General features: G+C 37.4%; 1 protein-coding gene across 1 annotated transcript; it reads left to right on the forward strand.

Annotated features, from left to right (window-relative positions):
- Positions 1-2555: 2555 nt before the first annotated feature.
- Positions 2556-6708, forward strand: Alg11 (ALG11 alpha-1,2-mannosyltransferase; the record flags this gene model as incomplete). The annotated part of the gene is made up of 1 exon (XM_071668289.1): positions 2556-6708. A coding segment is annotated over one exon (1233 nt), but the record flags the coding sequence as incomplete, so codon positions are not given.
- Between the last annotated feature and the right edge of the window lie 7192 nt (positions 6709-13900).

The following is a 13900-nucleotide window of genomic DNA, read 5'->3' on the forward strand; positions in this document are numbered from 1 at the left end:
ACCACCTCACACCACACATTGTCCTAAACATCTCATTTCCAGCACATCCACCCTCCTGCGCACAACTCCATCCATAGCCCACGTCTCGCACCATACAACATTGTTGGGACCACTATTCCTTCAAACATACCCATTTTTGCTTTCCAAGATAATGTTCTCGACTTCCACACATTCTTCAAGGCTCCCAGGATTTTCGCCCCCTCCCCCACCCTATGATTCACTTCTGCTTCCATGGTTCCATCCGCTGCCAGATCCACTCCCAGATATCTAAAACACTTTACTTCCTCCAGTTTTTCTCCATTCAAACTTACCTCCCAATTGACTTGACCCTCAACCCTACTGTACCTAATAACCTTGCTCTTATTCACATTTACTCTTAACTTTCTTCTTTTACACACTTTACCAAACTCAGTCACCAGCTTCTGCAGTTTCTCACATGAATCAGCCACCAGCGCTGTATCATCAGCGAACAACAACTGACTCACTTCCCAAGCTTTCTCATCCCCAACAGACTGCATACTTGCCCCTCTTTCCAAAACTCTTGCATTCACCTCCCTAACAACCCCATCCATAAACAAATTAAACAACCATGGAGACATCACACACCCCTGCCGCAAACCTACATTCACTGAGAACCAATCACTTTCCTCTCTTTCTACACGTACACATGCCTTACATCCTCGATAAAAACTTTTCACTGCTTCTAACAACTTGCCTCCCACACCATGTATTCTTAATACCTTCCACTGAGTATCTCTATCAACTCTATCATATGCCTTCTCCAGATCCATAAATGCTACATACAAATCCATTTGCTTTTCTAAGTATTTCTCACATGCATTCTTCAAAGCAAACACCTGATCCACACATCCTCTACCACTTCTGAACCACACTGCTCTTCCCCAATCTGATGCTCTGTACATGCCTTCACCCTCTCAATCAATACCCTCCCATATAATTTACCAGGAATACTCAACAAACTTATACCTCTGTAATTTGAGCACTCACTCTTATCCCCTTTGCCTTTGTACAATGGCACTATGCACGCATTCCGCCAATCCTCAGGCACCTCACCATGAGTCATACATACATTAAATAACCTTACCAACCAGTCAACAATACAGTCACCCCCTTTTTTAATAGATTACTTGAGCTGCTTGTGTACCCCCACCACTAGCTAGACCACGCAATATTTAGCAAGCTGCTGTGTCACATACATGATTACTGTGAGGCTGTTAGCAACTTGAAGGTGGGGCCATAGTAAATTTCTTTCCCTACACCTCAGTGCTTTGGTACTCTCTACTCTCATGTCTTTCACAGTAACTATGACCTGGCACTTTTGAATGGACAGGTTTTTCACATCCTCCAAAATTTTTGAATACTTTTCCTTTTTCTTAATTTTCCCTCTATATATTTCAAGTAAGGTTCAGCCATGATGTGCACTTTAATTCATGAATGGAGCATCCAATGTAGAAAAAAGATGTAATTGTGAAAGGATTAACCCTTTTAACTCCTCAGTTAGGTTTCCTTTCCAACCTTGTAATTACAAGATATTAATTTTTCAAGTTGGGTACAAAATTTAATTTAATATATATTTTGTCCAGCACTGTCAGTGCAATAATATTTAAAAGTTTTGTACATGTGTCAACACAACACACTTAAAGTGGTGGAATGAGGCTTGAGTACCAAGTTGATACTACACATCCTCTGTTACTACTTTATGTACACTAAAAATTGATTACTATCATTGTGATTCATTGCTTAAATTTTCTTAATAAGAAAATGATAAAATTATGAGCTGCACATGTCAGACAGAGGGTTCTGATGGTCAGGCAGACACTGGTAACACTGCCTCCTCTGTGCTAGAACATCTTTCCTATTTATTCTTGGTCATCTTTCATTGCTGGAAGAGTCAATGTCCAAAAAATCTCTCTCCACCTAATCTGAAGTCTGATCATAGTCCAGGAATATATTCAAGACCATTTTCTGCTTGGTTCCCTAAATCCAGCTTGTATCTGCATGATTTCTTTCCCAGAAAACTTATGAGAATGTACTGACATTGGCATGGTTGAAGGATGGATTACTGTGGGGAGAAATTATTGCACATGGCCGACTCAGCATTCATTCATGTCCGGTGGATTGGCCTTGAAATAGAGATGGAAAACTGGATGCATTTATGTCTAGAGGAGACACTTGCCTTATGTAAATATCCATCTGAAGGAGTTAAGGGATTAATGGAAAAATTATTAAAGGATTATTATACAAAGTAAAAGTGAAATCAAGTGGGGAATACATTCATTTTATTAAGAATGAATATGTGAAGACTAAGTAGTGCACAGTATTACCTTAGACTTAGTAGAATGAATATGTGAAGACTAAGTAGTGCACAGTATTACCTTAGACTTAGTGTGAGAAAGATTGCACAAGAGCATTAATGAAAGAAGTGCATGTATGCATAAAGACAGTTATTAATTTGATATTTGGAGAACATTCTTGATCTCAAGATTACTTTGTCTAAGAGATATTAGGTTGAAAAATACTGTAGTTGAAATAATTTTCGTTTCAGGTACCAGAATGTCAGGTGCTACGTATACACTGGAGACACGGATGCAACACCACAACAAATTCTCCAGAAAGCTGAACAGAGGTTCAATGTTATTTTACCTCAACCAGTAGAGTTCATATTCCTTCGGAGTCGTACTCTTGTTGAGGCAAAACATTATCCATTTATAACACTAATGATGCAGAGTCTAGGATCCGTTATATTGGCTGGTGAGGCTTTGTCCAAATTTCGTCCAGACATATGCATTGACACCATGGGATATGCATTTACATATCCTGTTTTCCGCTACATTGGAGGATGTGTTGTATGTTCTTATACACATTATCCAACTATAAGTTGTGACATGTTAGAGCAAGTTGCAAACAGAGTTGAAGCCCATAATAATAGAGGCTTTATTGCTAGAAATGTGATTTTTAGTACTGTAAAACTAGGTTATTACCACTTATTTGCTTTTATGTATGCATTGGTTGGTCACTGTGCACACTTAATAATGGTGAACTCATCTTGGACATATGCTCATATCACAGCCCTCTGGAAACAGACTTACTCCACTCACATTGTCTATCCACCATGTGATACTGAGCATTTCAAAAGTTTACCCATGATTCCAGATTCAGAAAAGAAAATGAAGACAATTGTTTCTATAGGACAGTTCCGTCCAGAAAAGGATCACTCACTTCAGCTCAAAGCTCTCCAACGACTGTGTGAAATAGTAGATCCTGCCACAGCAGAAGTTGTCCAGCTTGTGCTGGTTGGGGGTTGCAGAAATGAGGAGGACCATCAAAGGGTACAAACTTTAAAAGATCTTGCGTCTGCTTTGAAAATTAATGATAAAGTAGTTTGGAAACTAAATGCATCTTTTGCAGAGCTCATAGAATGTGTTCAAAATGGTACAGTTGGTCTTCACACAATGTGGTGTGAGCATTTTGGTATTTGCATTGTTGAGTGTATGGCAGGTGGACTTATTATGGTGGCCCATGATTCTGGTGGACCAAGAATGGATATTGTAGTTGAATATGAAGGTCAGCCTACGGGTTACAGAGCCACAGATGTTGAGTCATATGCTCAGGCCATAAAAACAATTTTGGAATCTACTGATGAAGACAGAAATAACATGCGTATTTCAGCTAGGAATTCAGTTGATAGATTTAGTGACATTCAGTTTGAAATTTCCTTTCTTAGTGCAAGTGAAAGTATTTTTTCTAGTGCTGTACCACGTCAGTGAAATTTTGACCTTTTCTTTATAGACAGAAATGCTTCCTCCTGATGACAACTGCTTGCTGTTTTTGTAATGTGACTAGCCATCCTAATTTGTATGGGCCAGCCATGTTTTCAAACTGTCTCCCAGAAACTTAGGTGATGAAAAAAATATCCTACTGTCCCAAAATATCTTTTGGGGATGAGAAAATGTCCTACTGTCCCAGAATAACATTAGGGGATAAGAAAATGTTCCTTATTGGGAAATAATGAAGTTAATTGTCCTGCATTATCAAAATTACTGTTGGTAAATTAGCTACTTCAGTAGCTGAAAGACATGCATTTCATAGAAATCAAAGCTACAATATTATTTTGAACTGGATTATCTCATCTGATTAAGTTAAGAGTAACATATAAGCCAGCCTTACTCTCACATATCCCTTTTCATTTATTAATGTTTGAATACATATGTGATCTTATTTATAAAAGATGCAGTGATATGAAATTAGTTTTTCACTGATTGATAAAACAGTTTGCCACTGACCATTGTTGTATGAAATGGTATATATTGGCATTCAGCACATAATGATATTGTTATATATTGCCTGATATTGCCATAACGGACAAAACAATTATAATTGATTTGCTTTATATTGGGAGATAATATCTGAACCATCATTGAGAGACACTTTGTGTGTTCTGTATTGGCTTAGATTTTTTATTCTATGAAAGTCAGTATGTTTATTCTTTATTTTTTAGTTGTGGAATTACAAATTTTATCAATTTAGTAAAAAAATGATTGAGGTAGTTTTGTAAAATTTCTTTTCACCAAATGATGGTATTTAGATGTAAGACTGACATCTGTAATTGTTGTATGTTAATGTTATTTTCTAATTGCCTGGAAATTCTGTAATTGTTGTATGTTACTTTTATTTTCTAATTGCCTGGAAATTTTTCTTGAGCTTCAGTCTTAACTGAATAAAAGATAAAAGTTAGGTAGATGGCTGTTTATTGTGTAACATTTTTAAGATATTCATCCAACATGGGGAATGTACAGCTATTTCCAGTGTTAATATTCTTTTTTCACCCTCATGAAGGTATTTCAGTGAAACTCATTGCCATTGTCAAAGACAGGTGAAACTTCAGACAGAATGAAAAATATGATGGAAATTCTTGTTGTATATGGTTCCAAAAGCAGATTAGCTACTTTCTGTCACAATAACAAGAACAGTAATTTTGGTAGGGAAGGAAAGGGAATGATAAAAATTTCAGGAAACAAAATGCTTTCTTGGGTAGAGATTTAAATAAGGTTGGATGTGGAGCCAACACTGACAAAATGCTTTCTTGGGTAGAGATTTTATTAAGGTTGGATGTGGAGCCAACACTGTACATCCTGGTACTCAGTCTGGCAATGATTGTTTTCCTCTTGATTTGTTGATTTTTTATTTATTTTTTCATACTTTTTCACACTCATACTGTGGGAGAAGAGAAACTGAAAGAATTTGGTAATTTTTGTTGAGTTTAAGTGTATATGAGTATTAGAATACTGAAAAACTATTTGGTTAGCACTAATGCTTGCATTTGAAAGGATTCTAAACTTATCCCTGGTCTAAAATTATAGTTTCTGGGTCATAATAAGTGACCTTTACTGAAAAAAATTTTGAAATCCTATGTTCAAAACATAAGCTAAGATTTGTATACAGGCAAAAAGCATCTTTTCAACAAGTTTTTAATAGTAAAGATGACAGTGTCTGTGCTGTTGAAGTTCTTACAGCAGTCAGTGATCTAAAAAAAAAAATGGTTTCAAAGAATGCAAATATGTTTATTCATTCAGGTTGCTGATAAACAAATTTAAACGAGAAGGATTAGTGGATAAATGAGCTGTGGTGATTGCTACTGAAGATATTCAGAAAGTGATCAGTATTTGGACCATTGACTATGTCACTTTCAAGAGCTTGGACTTTTGTTGTGGGTCTCACTAAAACTTGTTCCAAAGTAATCAGATATCAAAAAACTATGAATGGTGTTGCTGGCTAATGTTTATGGAACAGAAGTTTGATAGTAAATTATTTCTTGAATTTTCTTTTGTACACAGTACATTAATATTGAGAAAGTATCAGAATAGAATATATTTAAGATTCCAAATGACTGACACTGGGTAGAATTGTTCACTGATTTAGAAATATATTGGTTCCCCCTGGAACTAATTTTTCTGTTGAAAGTATTCTCTCAAATTAATAAGTTCTGGACAGTGGCAAAATAGCAATTTCAAGTGCCAACCTGTAAGGCTTCGCTAGGAATGAAAATAGATTTCAAGTAAAACTGTTTAGAATTTTGCAGTTTTCTGACATCCACTCTTGGATTAAAGAAAATATCTTTTAGTGAAAAATGCAGTAATTGAATAAGATTATTTTTGTGAATTCCGTAAACATTTTGTTTTACAACCTGATTCATACTCTATGTAAGGGAGCATAATCCTTCATTTTAATTATACAAGAGTTGTCCTGTATTTATCTTCAGAAAATCTAGCAATATTATGTTTTTGCAAGAGAGAGGGAATAGAATGTTATAGTCCAGATGGCTGGATAGTTGGTAGCATTGATCTCTTTGGAATGAGGCCAATCTTCATATGGATATATTATGTTGTGTGGCCATTCATTACATTGCCATTTGCAAATGAAGTCTTTTGGTGAAAATTTAAACCTGCAGTTTTACTGTTGTAACAAAAGGAGCAAGCATGTTTTATTTATTGCTGACATTTCATTTTCACATAATCAAGTAGCGTGCAAACTGAGCTTTGTGAGTTGTAGGTGAAATCTAAGGTAAAAACAACGTTAACTACATTTTTACATGATACCTGAGTGATTTCATTATTGTAAGTTCATTTACTGTCTTTGTTATCAAAAGATGGTCATATCCAAATGGAATAAAGTTTTAATTTCAAATAAGGTGTGTTTGTGTGTCTGTATACTGATACAGTATTTTATGACTGTGTAACTCCTAATAGTTGTTTTCATGTGAAAAATATTTTTAGATATTGGAATGATGAAAAATGCATTTCAGATTCATTAAATACTTGAGTTTCTCTTTTTTTTTTACATAATATAATGTCTCATTTTTCATATTTAGTGTCACATGAAAGGTGATAGCATTTTTCTTTAAGCAGTTAATAAAGCTAAGGAAATTTATTTCACCCTTAGCTATAGGTTTTTTGCTGCTAGAAAAGTAGAAACTTAATGATTGTTAGGTTTCCTTCTCAGACATATATAAGAAGCCTCATATAAACTGTGTATCAAAAGGAAATACAAAATGGATTGAGGGGAAACAAAAGATAAGATGGGAAGACTAATTGAAAGATTTTATGGATGACGGAAGCAGCTGTAGAGGATGCAAAATGTAAACAAAGGGTCTTGTTGTTGTTCTCTTTAGTCCATATTACAGAAGAAAACATAGTATAAAATAATTGTCTAATAAGGTAACAGAAACTGAATGCAAGTTGATTTATTTGTCAGGGAATGAAAGAAGTGACAATGCTATAGTATCTTCACATTGTTGTTTGCACTGAAGTTCATGGAGAGGCTAGACACAGAGAGGTTGTCATGAGAAGTGCAGTTTTCAGTATATGATTATCATATCTTTGTATGCCATATGTTGGGTAAGATGAAATGCTACAAGGCAGTGGAGTTAGAGGTATTGCAGTTCAATTCAAGAAAGGGAATGACTGTTTTGTTGATTGGTAAGGTGGGATTTGCAACATGTGTATGAATCATAGTCAGGTGCTTGAGGATTCATGGAATGCATGTATAGTGCCCTTGTATAAAGGCAAGGGGGACAAAGGTGAGTGTTCAAACTACAAACATATTAGGTTGTTGAGTGTACCTGGTAAGTTGTATGGGAGAATATTAATTGAGAGGGTGAAGGAATGTACAGGTCATAGACTGGGAGCTGTGTGATTTTAGAAGCAGTGTGAATCAGATGTTTGTTTTATAAAATGTGTGTGAGAAATACTTAGGGTGGGTAATGTCACAATGATTCAATGTGTTTATGGATTGGATAGGGACGGAAGGAAATCCAAGAGTTTGGAAGAGTGGGTTGAGTATGCAGTCTGTAAGGAATGAGAGGGCCTGGGAAGTAAGTCAGTTGTTTGCTGATGATACAGCACTGGTGGCAGAATCGAGAGAAACAGCAAAAGTTTGCAAATGAGTTTGGAAGAGCGTGTGAAGGGAGGAAGATAAAAATAAATGTGAATAAAAGCAAGGTTCTTTGGTTCAACAAAGTTGAGGGACAGGTTAGTTGGAGTATAAGCTTGAAACGTGAAAAATGGAAGGAAGTGAAGTTGTATGGATACTGTAACCCTTTCATTACTTACTTGATCAAACCACCTTACACAACATATTGTCCTCATATATTTCAGTAACATCCCTAAATCCTGGATGACTCAGGCTTTGTTTGAAGACTGGTTTGTAAACTGCTTTTTTCCAGTGTTCAGAAATATTGCATAGAAAATAGTATCCCATTCAAGATTTTATTCACAGACAATGCCCCTGGATGTCCCCTTCATCTATATGAACTTCATCCTGATGTTAAAGTGATTCATTTGCCACCAAACACAACCTCTATCATTCAGCCAATGGATCAAGGAGCAATTGCAACTTTTAAAGCTTATTACCTTTGATCGACATTTGTGCAGGCCAAAGCAGCAACGGATAATGAAGTATTGTTGCACGATTTTTGGAAATGAAACAACATACTTGAGTGCATCAAGAATACTGCAGCAGCATGGGGGATGTGACTTTAAATGCACAAATGGAATTTGAAAAAATCTTAAAAGCTACTTACACGCATTGACAGGCTTCAATAAAGAGGATGTGTTTGACAAAAACTCTGCAAAAACGCTTGAATTAGAAGTCAAAGTTATTAGATTGTGAATTGAAGGAATGTCCAATGAATAGTTAATTGAAAGAGAAAGAGTTGAGAAAGACAAAAAGAAGAAAGAGGAAGAGAAAGAAGAGGAGCCACAGTTCACTGTAAAGGGATTGGCTAATATGTTTCTACATGTGAATAAAGCCCTCGCTGATCTGGAAGGCATGAACCAGAATGTTGTAAGATTCGCCAAGGTTAGTTGACAAATTCAGGAAGCTTTGAATTGCTATCGTTGAATCTACGAAAAAAGAAGCAAACAATCCAAACAAAGTTAAGGATGTTCTTAAAACGTGTGACTGCCTGCTGCCACAACTCCCTGCCACTCAACTCACCGAGATGAAGACTGAAGATCCACAGCCAAGTACAAGTGCACCTAAAGGATCAAGTTCAGATGAAAATGTGATGTAAGGTGGTTTGATCGAGTAAGTAATGAAAGAGTAAGAAAGATGTGTGTTAGTAAAAAGGGTGAGGTTGAAGAGCAGAGGAGGGTATGTTGAGATAGTTTGGACATTTGGAGAGTATGAGTGAGGAAAGATTGACAGAGGATATATGTGTCAGAGGTGGAGGGAACAAGGAGAAGCAGACCAAATTGGAGGTGGAAGGATGGAGTGAAAAAGATTTTAAGCGACTGTGGCCTGAACATATAGGAGGGTGAAAGGCATGCAAGGAATAGAGTGAACTGGAACAATGTGGTATACCGGGGTCGATGCTGTCAATGGACTGAATCAGGGCATGTGAAACATCTGGGGTAAACCATGGGAAGGTCTTTGGGGCTGGATGTGGATAGGGAGCTGTGGTTTCGGTGCATTACACATGACATTAGAGACTGTGAACGAATGTGGAATTTTTTGTCTGTTTTCCTGGCATGACTTTGCGGAAGCAGGGGGTAGCGATGCTGTCTCCTGTGGAGCGGGGTAGTGACAGAAATGGTTGAAGGCAAGCATGAATATGTACACACATCTATATATGTCTGTATGTATATGTGCATGTATGGGAGTTTATGTATATATATATAATATATATATATATAAAAGAAAGAGACAGGAGGTCAAGAGAAAGGTGCAAGAGGTGAAAAAAAAAAGGGCAAATGAGAGTTGGGGTGAGAGAGTATCATTAAATTTTAGGGAGAATAAAAAGATGTTCTGGAAGGAGGTAAACAAAGTGCGTAAGACAAGGGAGCAAATGGGAACTTCAGTGAAGGGTGCAAATGGGGAGGTGATAACAAGTAGTGGTGATGTGAGAAGGAGATGGAGTGAGTATTTTGAAGGTTTGTTGAATGTGTTTGATGATAGAGTGGCAGATATAGGGTGTTTTGGTCGAGGTGGTGTGCAAAGTGCGAGGGTTAGGGAAAATGATTTGGTAAACAGAGAAGAGGTAGTAAAAGCTTTGCGGAAGATGAAAGCCGGCAAGGCAGCAGGTTTGGATGGTATTGCAGTGGAATTTATTAAAAAACGGGGTGACTGTATTGTTGACTGGTTGGTAAGGTTATTTAATGTATGTATGACTCATGGTGAGGTGCCTGAGGATTGGCGGAATGCATGCATAGTGCCATTGTGCAAAGGCAAAGGGGATAAGAGTGAGTGCTCAAATTACAGAGGTATAAGTTTGTTGAGTATTCCTGGCAAATTATATGGGAGGGTATTGATTGAGAGGGTGAAGGCATGTACAGAGCATCAGATTGGGGAAGAGCAGTGTGGTTTCAGAAGTGGTAGAGGATGTGTGGATCAGGTGTTTGCTTTGAAGAATGTATGTGAGAAATACTTAGAAAAGCAAATGGATTTGTATGTAGCATTTATGGATCTGGAGAAGGCATATGATAAGAGCTGATAGAGATGCTCTGTGGAAGGTATTAAGAATATATGGTGTGGGAGGCAAGTTGTTAGAAGCAGTGAAAAGTTTTTATCGAGGATGTAAGGCATGTGTACGTGTAGGAAGAGAGGAAAGTGATTGGTTCTCAGTGAATGTAGGTTTGCGGCAGGGGTGTGTGATGTCTCCATGGTTGTTTAATTTGTTTATGGATGGGGTTGTTAGGGAGGTGAATGCAAGAGTTTTGGAAAGAGGGGCAAGTATGAAGTCTGTTGGGGATGAGAGAGCTTGGGAAGTGAGTCAGTTGTTGTTCGCTGATGATTCAGCGCTGGTGGCTGATTCATGTGAGAAACTGCAGAAGCTGGTGACTGAGTTTGGTAAAGTGTGTGAAAGAAGAAAGTTAAGAGTAAATGTGAATAAGAACAAGGTTATTAGGTACAGTAGGGTTGAGGGTCAAGTCAACTGGGAGGTGAGTTTGAATGGAGAAAAACTGGAGGAAGTGAAGTGTTTTAGATATCTGGGAGTGGATCTGGCAGCGGATGGAACCATGGAAGCGGAAGTGGATCATAGGGTGGGGGAGGGGGCGAAAATTCTGGGAGCCTTGAAGAATGTGTGGAAGTCGAGAACATTATCTCGGAGAGCAAAAATGGGTATGTTTGAAGGAATAGTGGTTCCAACAATGCTGTATGGTTGCGAGGCGTGGACTATGGATAGAGTTGTGTGCAGGAGGATGGATGTGCTGGAAATGAGATGTTTGAGGACAATGTGTGGTGTGAGGTGGTTTGATCGAGTAAGTAACGTAAGGGTAAGAGAGATGTGTGGAAATAAAAAGAGTGTGGTTGAGAGAGCAGAGGAGGGTGTTTTGAAATGGTTTGGTCACATGGAGAGAATGAGTGAGGAAAGATTGACCAAGAGGATATATGTGTCGGAGGTGGAGGGAACGAGGAGAAGAGGGAGACCAAATTGGAGGTGGAAAGTTGGAGTGAAAAAGATTTTGTGTGATCGGGGCCTGAACATGCAGGAGGGTGAAAGGAGGGCAAGGAATAGAGTGAGTTGGAGCGATGTGGTATACCGGGGTTGACGTGCTGTCAGTGGATTGAATCAGGGCATGTGAAGCGTCTGGGGTAAACCATGGAAAGCTGTGTAGGTATGTATATTTGCGTGTGTGGACGTATGTATATACATGTGTATGGGGGTGGGTTGGGCCATTTCTTTCGTCTGTTTCCTTGCGCTACCTCGCAAACGCGGGAGACAGCGACAAAGCAAAAAAAAAAAATATATATATATATATATATATATATATATATATATATATATATATATATATATATATATATGTGTGTGTGTGTGTGTGTGAGTGGATGGGCCGTTCGTCTGTTTCTTGGTGCTACCTTACTGATATTCTATTTTTATAGAAAATGATGCATTTTATCAATGTAATCATGACTTTAACATATTCTTAATTCTAAATCCACAAAAGAATTACTTAGTATTAAATATTATTTACCGTTCCAGTATAGCACACTTCCTGAAGAACTATTCTGATTATTTTGATTGATTCACAAGTAATTTGACCGCAATCAAACATGCTATGGATCTGTCATAAATGAGCTGGTTCAGAACACCACCTGAGTCACCTAGGAATTTAATGTATTATGACTTACAATGATAAACATAAAGTATATCTAGAGTAAAATGAGAGGGAAAAGTTGATTTGGAGCACTACTCTTTATCATACAAATGAGTGTTATCCCTGGGGATAGGGGAGAAAGAATACTTCCCACGTATTCCCTGCGTGTCGTAGAAGGCGACTAAAAGGGGAGGGAGTTGGGGGCTGGAAATCCTCCCGTCTCGTCTTTTTTTTTTTTTTTTTTTTTTTTTTTTATTTTCCCAAAAGAAGGAACAGAGAAGGGGGCTAGGTGAGGATGTTTCCTTAGGGTCCCGGTCCTCCGTTCTTAACGCTACCTCGCTGGCGCGAGAAATGGCAAATAGGTTAAAAGAAAAGAAAAAGAGTGATACTGGAGAGTAAGAGAGGTAAAACATTTATAGAAAACTATAAATGGGTATGGAAACCTCACCAAGGATTCTCTATCTTGAAAAATTTATACTAATTCTGTTACAGTCGAAATAGACTCTCCTTGATTGTAGTATCCTGCCACAGCCCATCTTTTTCACAAGTAGTCATGGCACAGTCCCTATCAGGTCACTTCACGAACAAAAGATAATTAATCTTCACCATTAATATCTATGGAGATTAGGTGAGACTTTCATATGATCAGTTGATTAACCTTTATTAACTTTACCCTATTTCTTGCCCTATCTACTCACTATCGCCTTAGTTTTCATGAAATATAGTGTTCTCGTGAAATAACTACCTCAAAACTTTCATGTGTAATTTTTCTGCCAAATCTATCAAATCTGGTTCAATACTACATGGGAAACGGCCTCTTTAATATTAACTGATGAGCTCTTGTATGTACTTTTATCAGCATGCACCACTTTCTCCGTGCTTATCAAAGCCCTTCTCACCTCCTTGGACTTTGACAACAATGTTGGATTGAAGCGAAGAGCCAAGGAAATATTTTGTTTCTCCATCACATTTTGTAGCATCAAATCAAGTTTAGGTTACTAGTGAAATAGGGAGAAATGAATAATCATGTTCTTTACGGTCTATCTACGGCTCTGACCAGACTATGGAAAATAGAGTAATTAGTTTATCTTGGGCCATTACCAAGCCTGAGAATCTATCAAAATGGTGGTGTGGTGTAAGACATATTATTCAATGAATTATAAGAAATATGATGATAAAGAGGTATACTAGTGCACAAAGACCTTCTAACGACTGTGGTCATTATGGAATTGATCGCTGGAGATGTTCGCTATCATTGGACACGTTTGCTGATCGCGTTCAAAGCTGAGGTGGTAAACAACACAGGGAAATTAGAACTGTGTAACGTAAAGTCTATAATGTACCCCGCTTAAAACTATATAAAAGTTAATAGTAAGTTGTGTTTGAGTAAGTACTTTAAATGCAAAATGTATGTAAACGATATCAACGCATTTGTTTTACGTTTACAGTGTACTGAGTTATTTTGTACAAAATACTTGCCACCTTTTCTACCGTTGCATCCAATAGAATTATTGTTTTGGTAGGACTGATATGGTGTATTGTAATAACATCACCTAAGGATGATAATGAGATGTGTTAAGTTATCATTGAAAAAAGCGCTTATCAAGTATTAAATAAGATTGGTTGAGTCGATTGGAAAGGTGGTATAATCCTGTTGAGTTGATTTGTATCTTTCTTTGTGGCTGTTTTGCTGAAATAAAAGTATCGTCAGGTTAGCACTTGTACAGTGCCAACATCTTTAATATTCTGCAGTATTAATTAGTGCTATGTTTAGAGAATGC

Source organism: Panulirus ornatus, chromosome 12 (genome assembly GCF_036320965.1).
Source record: "Panulirus ornatus isolate Po-2019 chromosome 12, ASM3632096v1, whole genome shotgun sequence".
In the NCBI taxonomy this organism is placed as follows: Eukaryota; Metazoa; Arthropoda; class Malacostraca; order Decapoda; family Palinuridae; genus Panulirus; species Panulirus ornatus.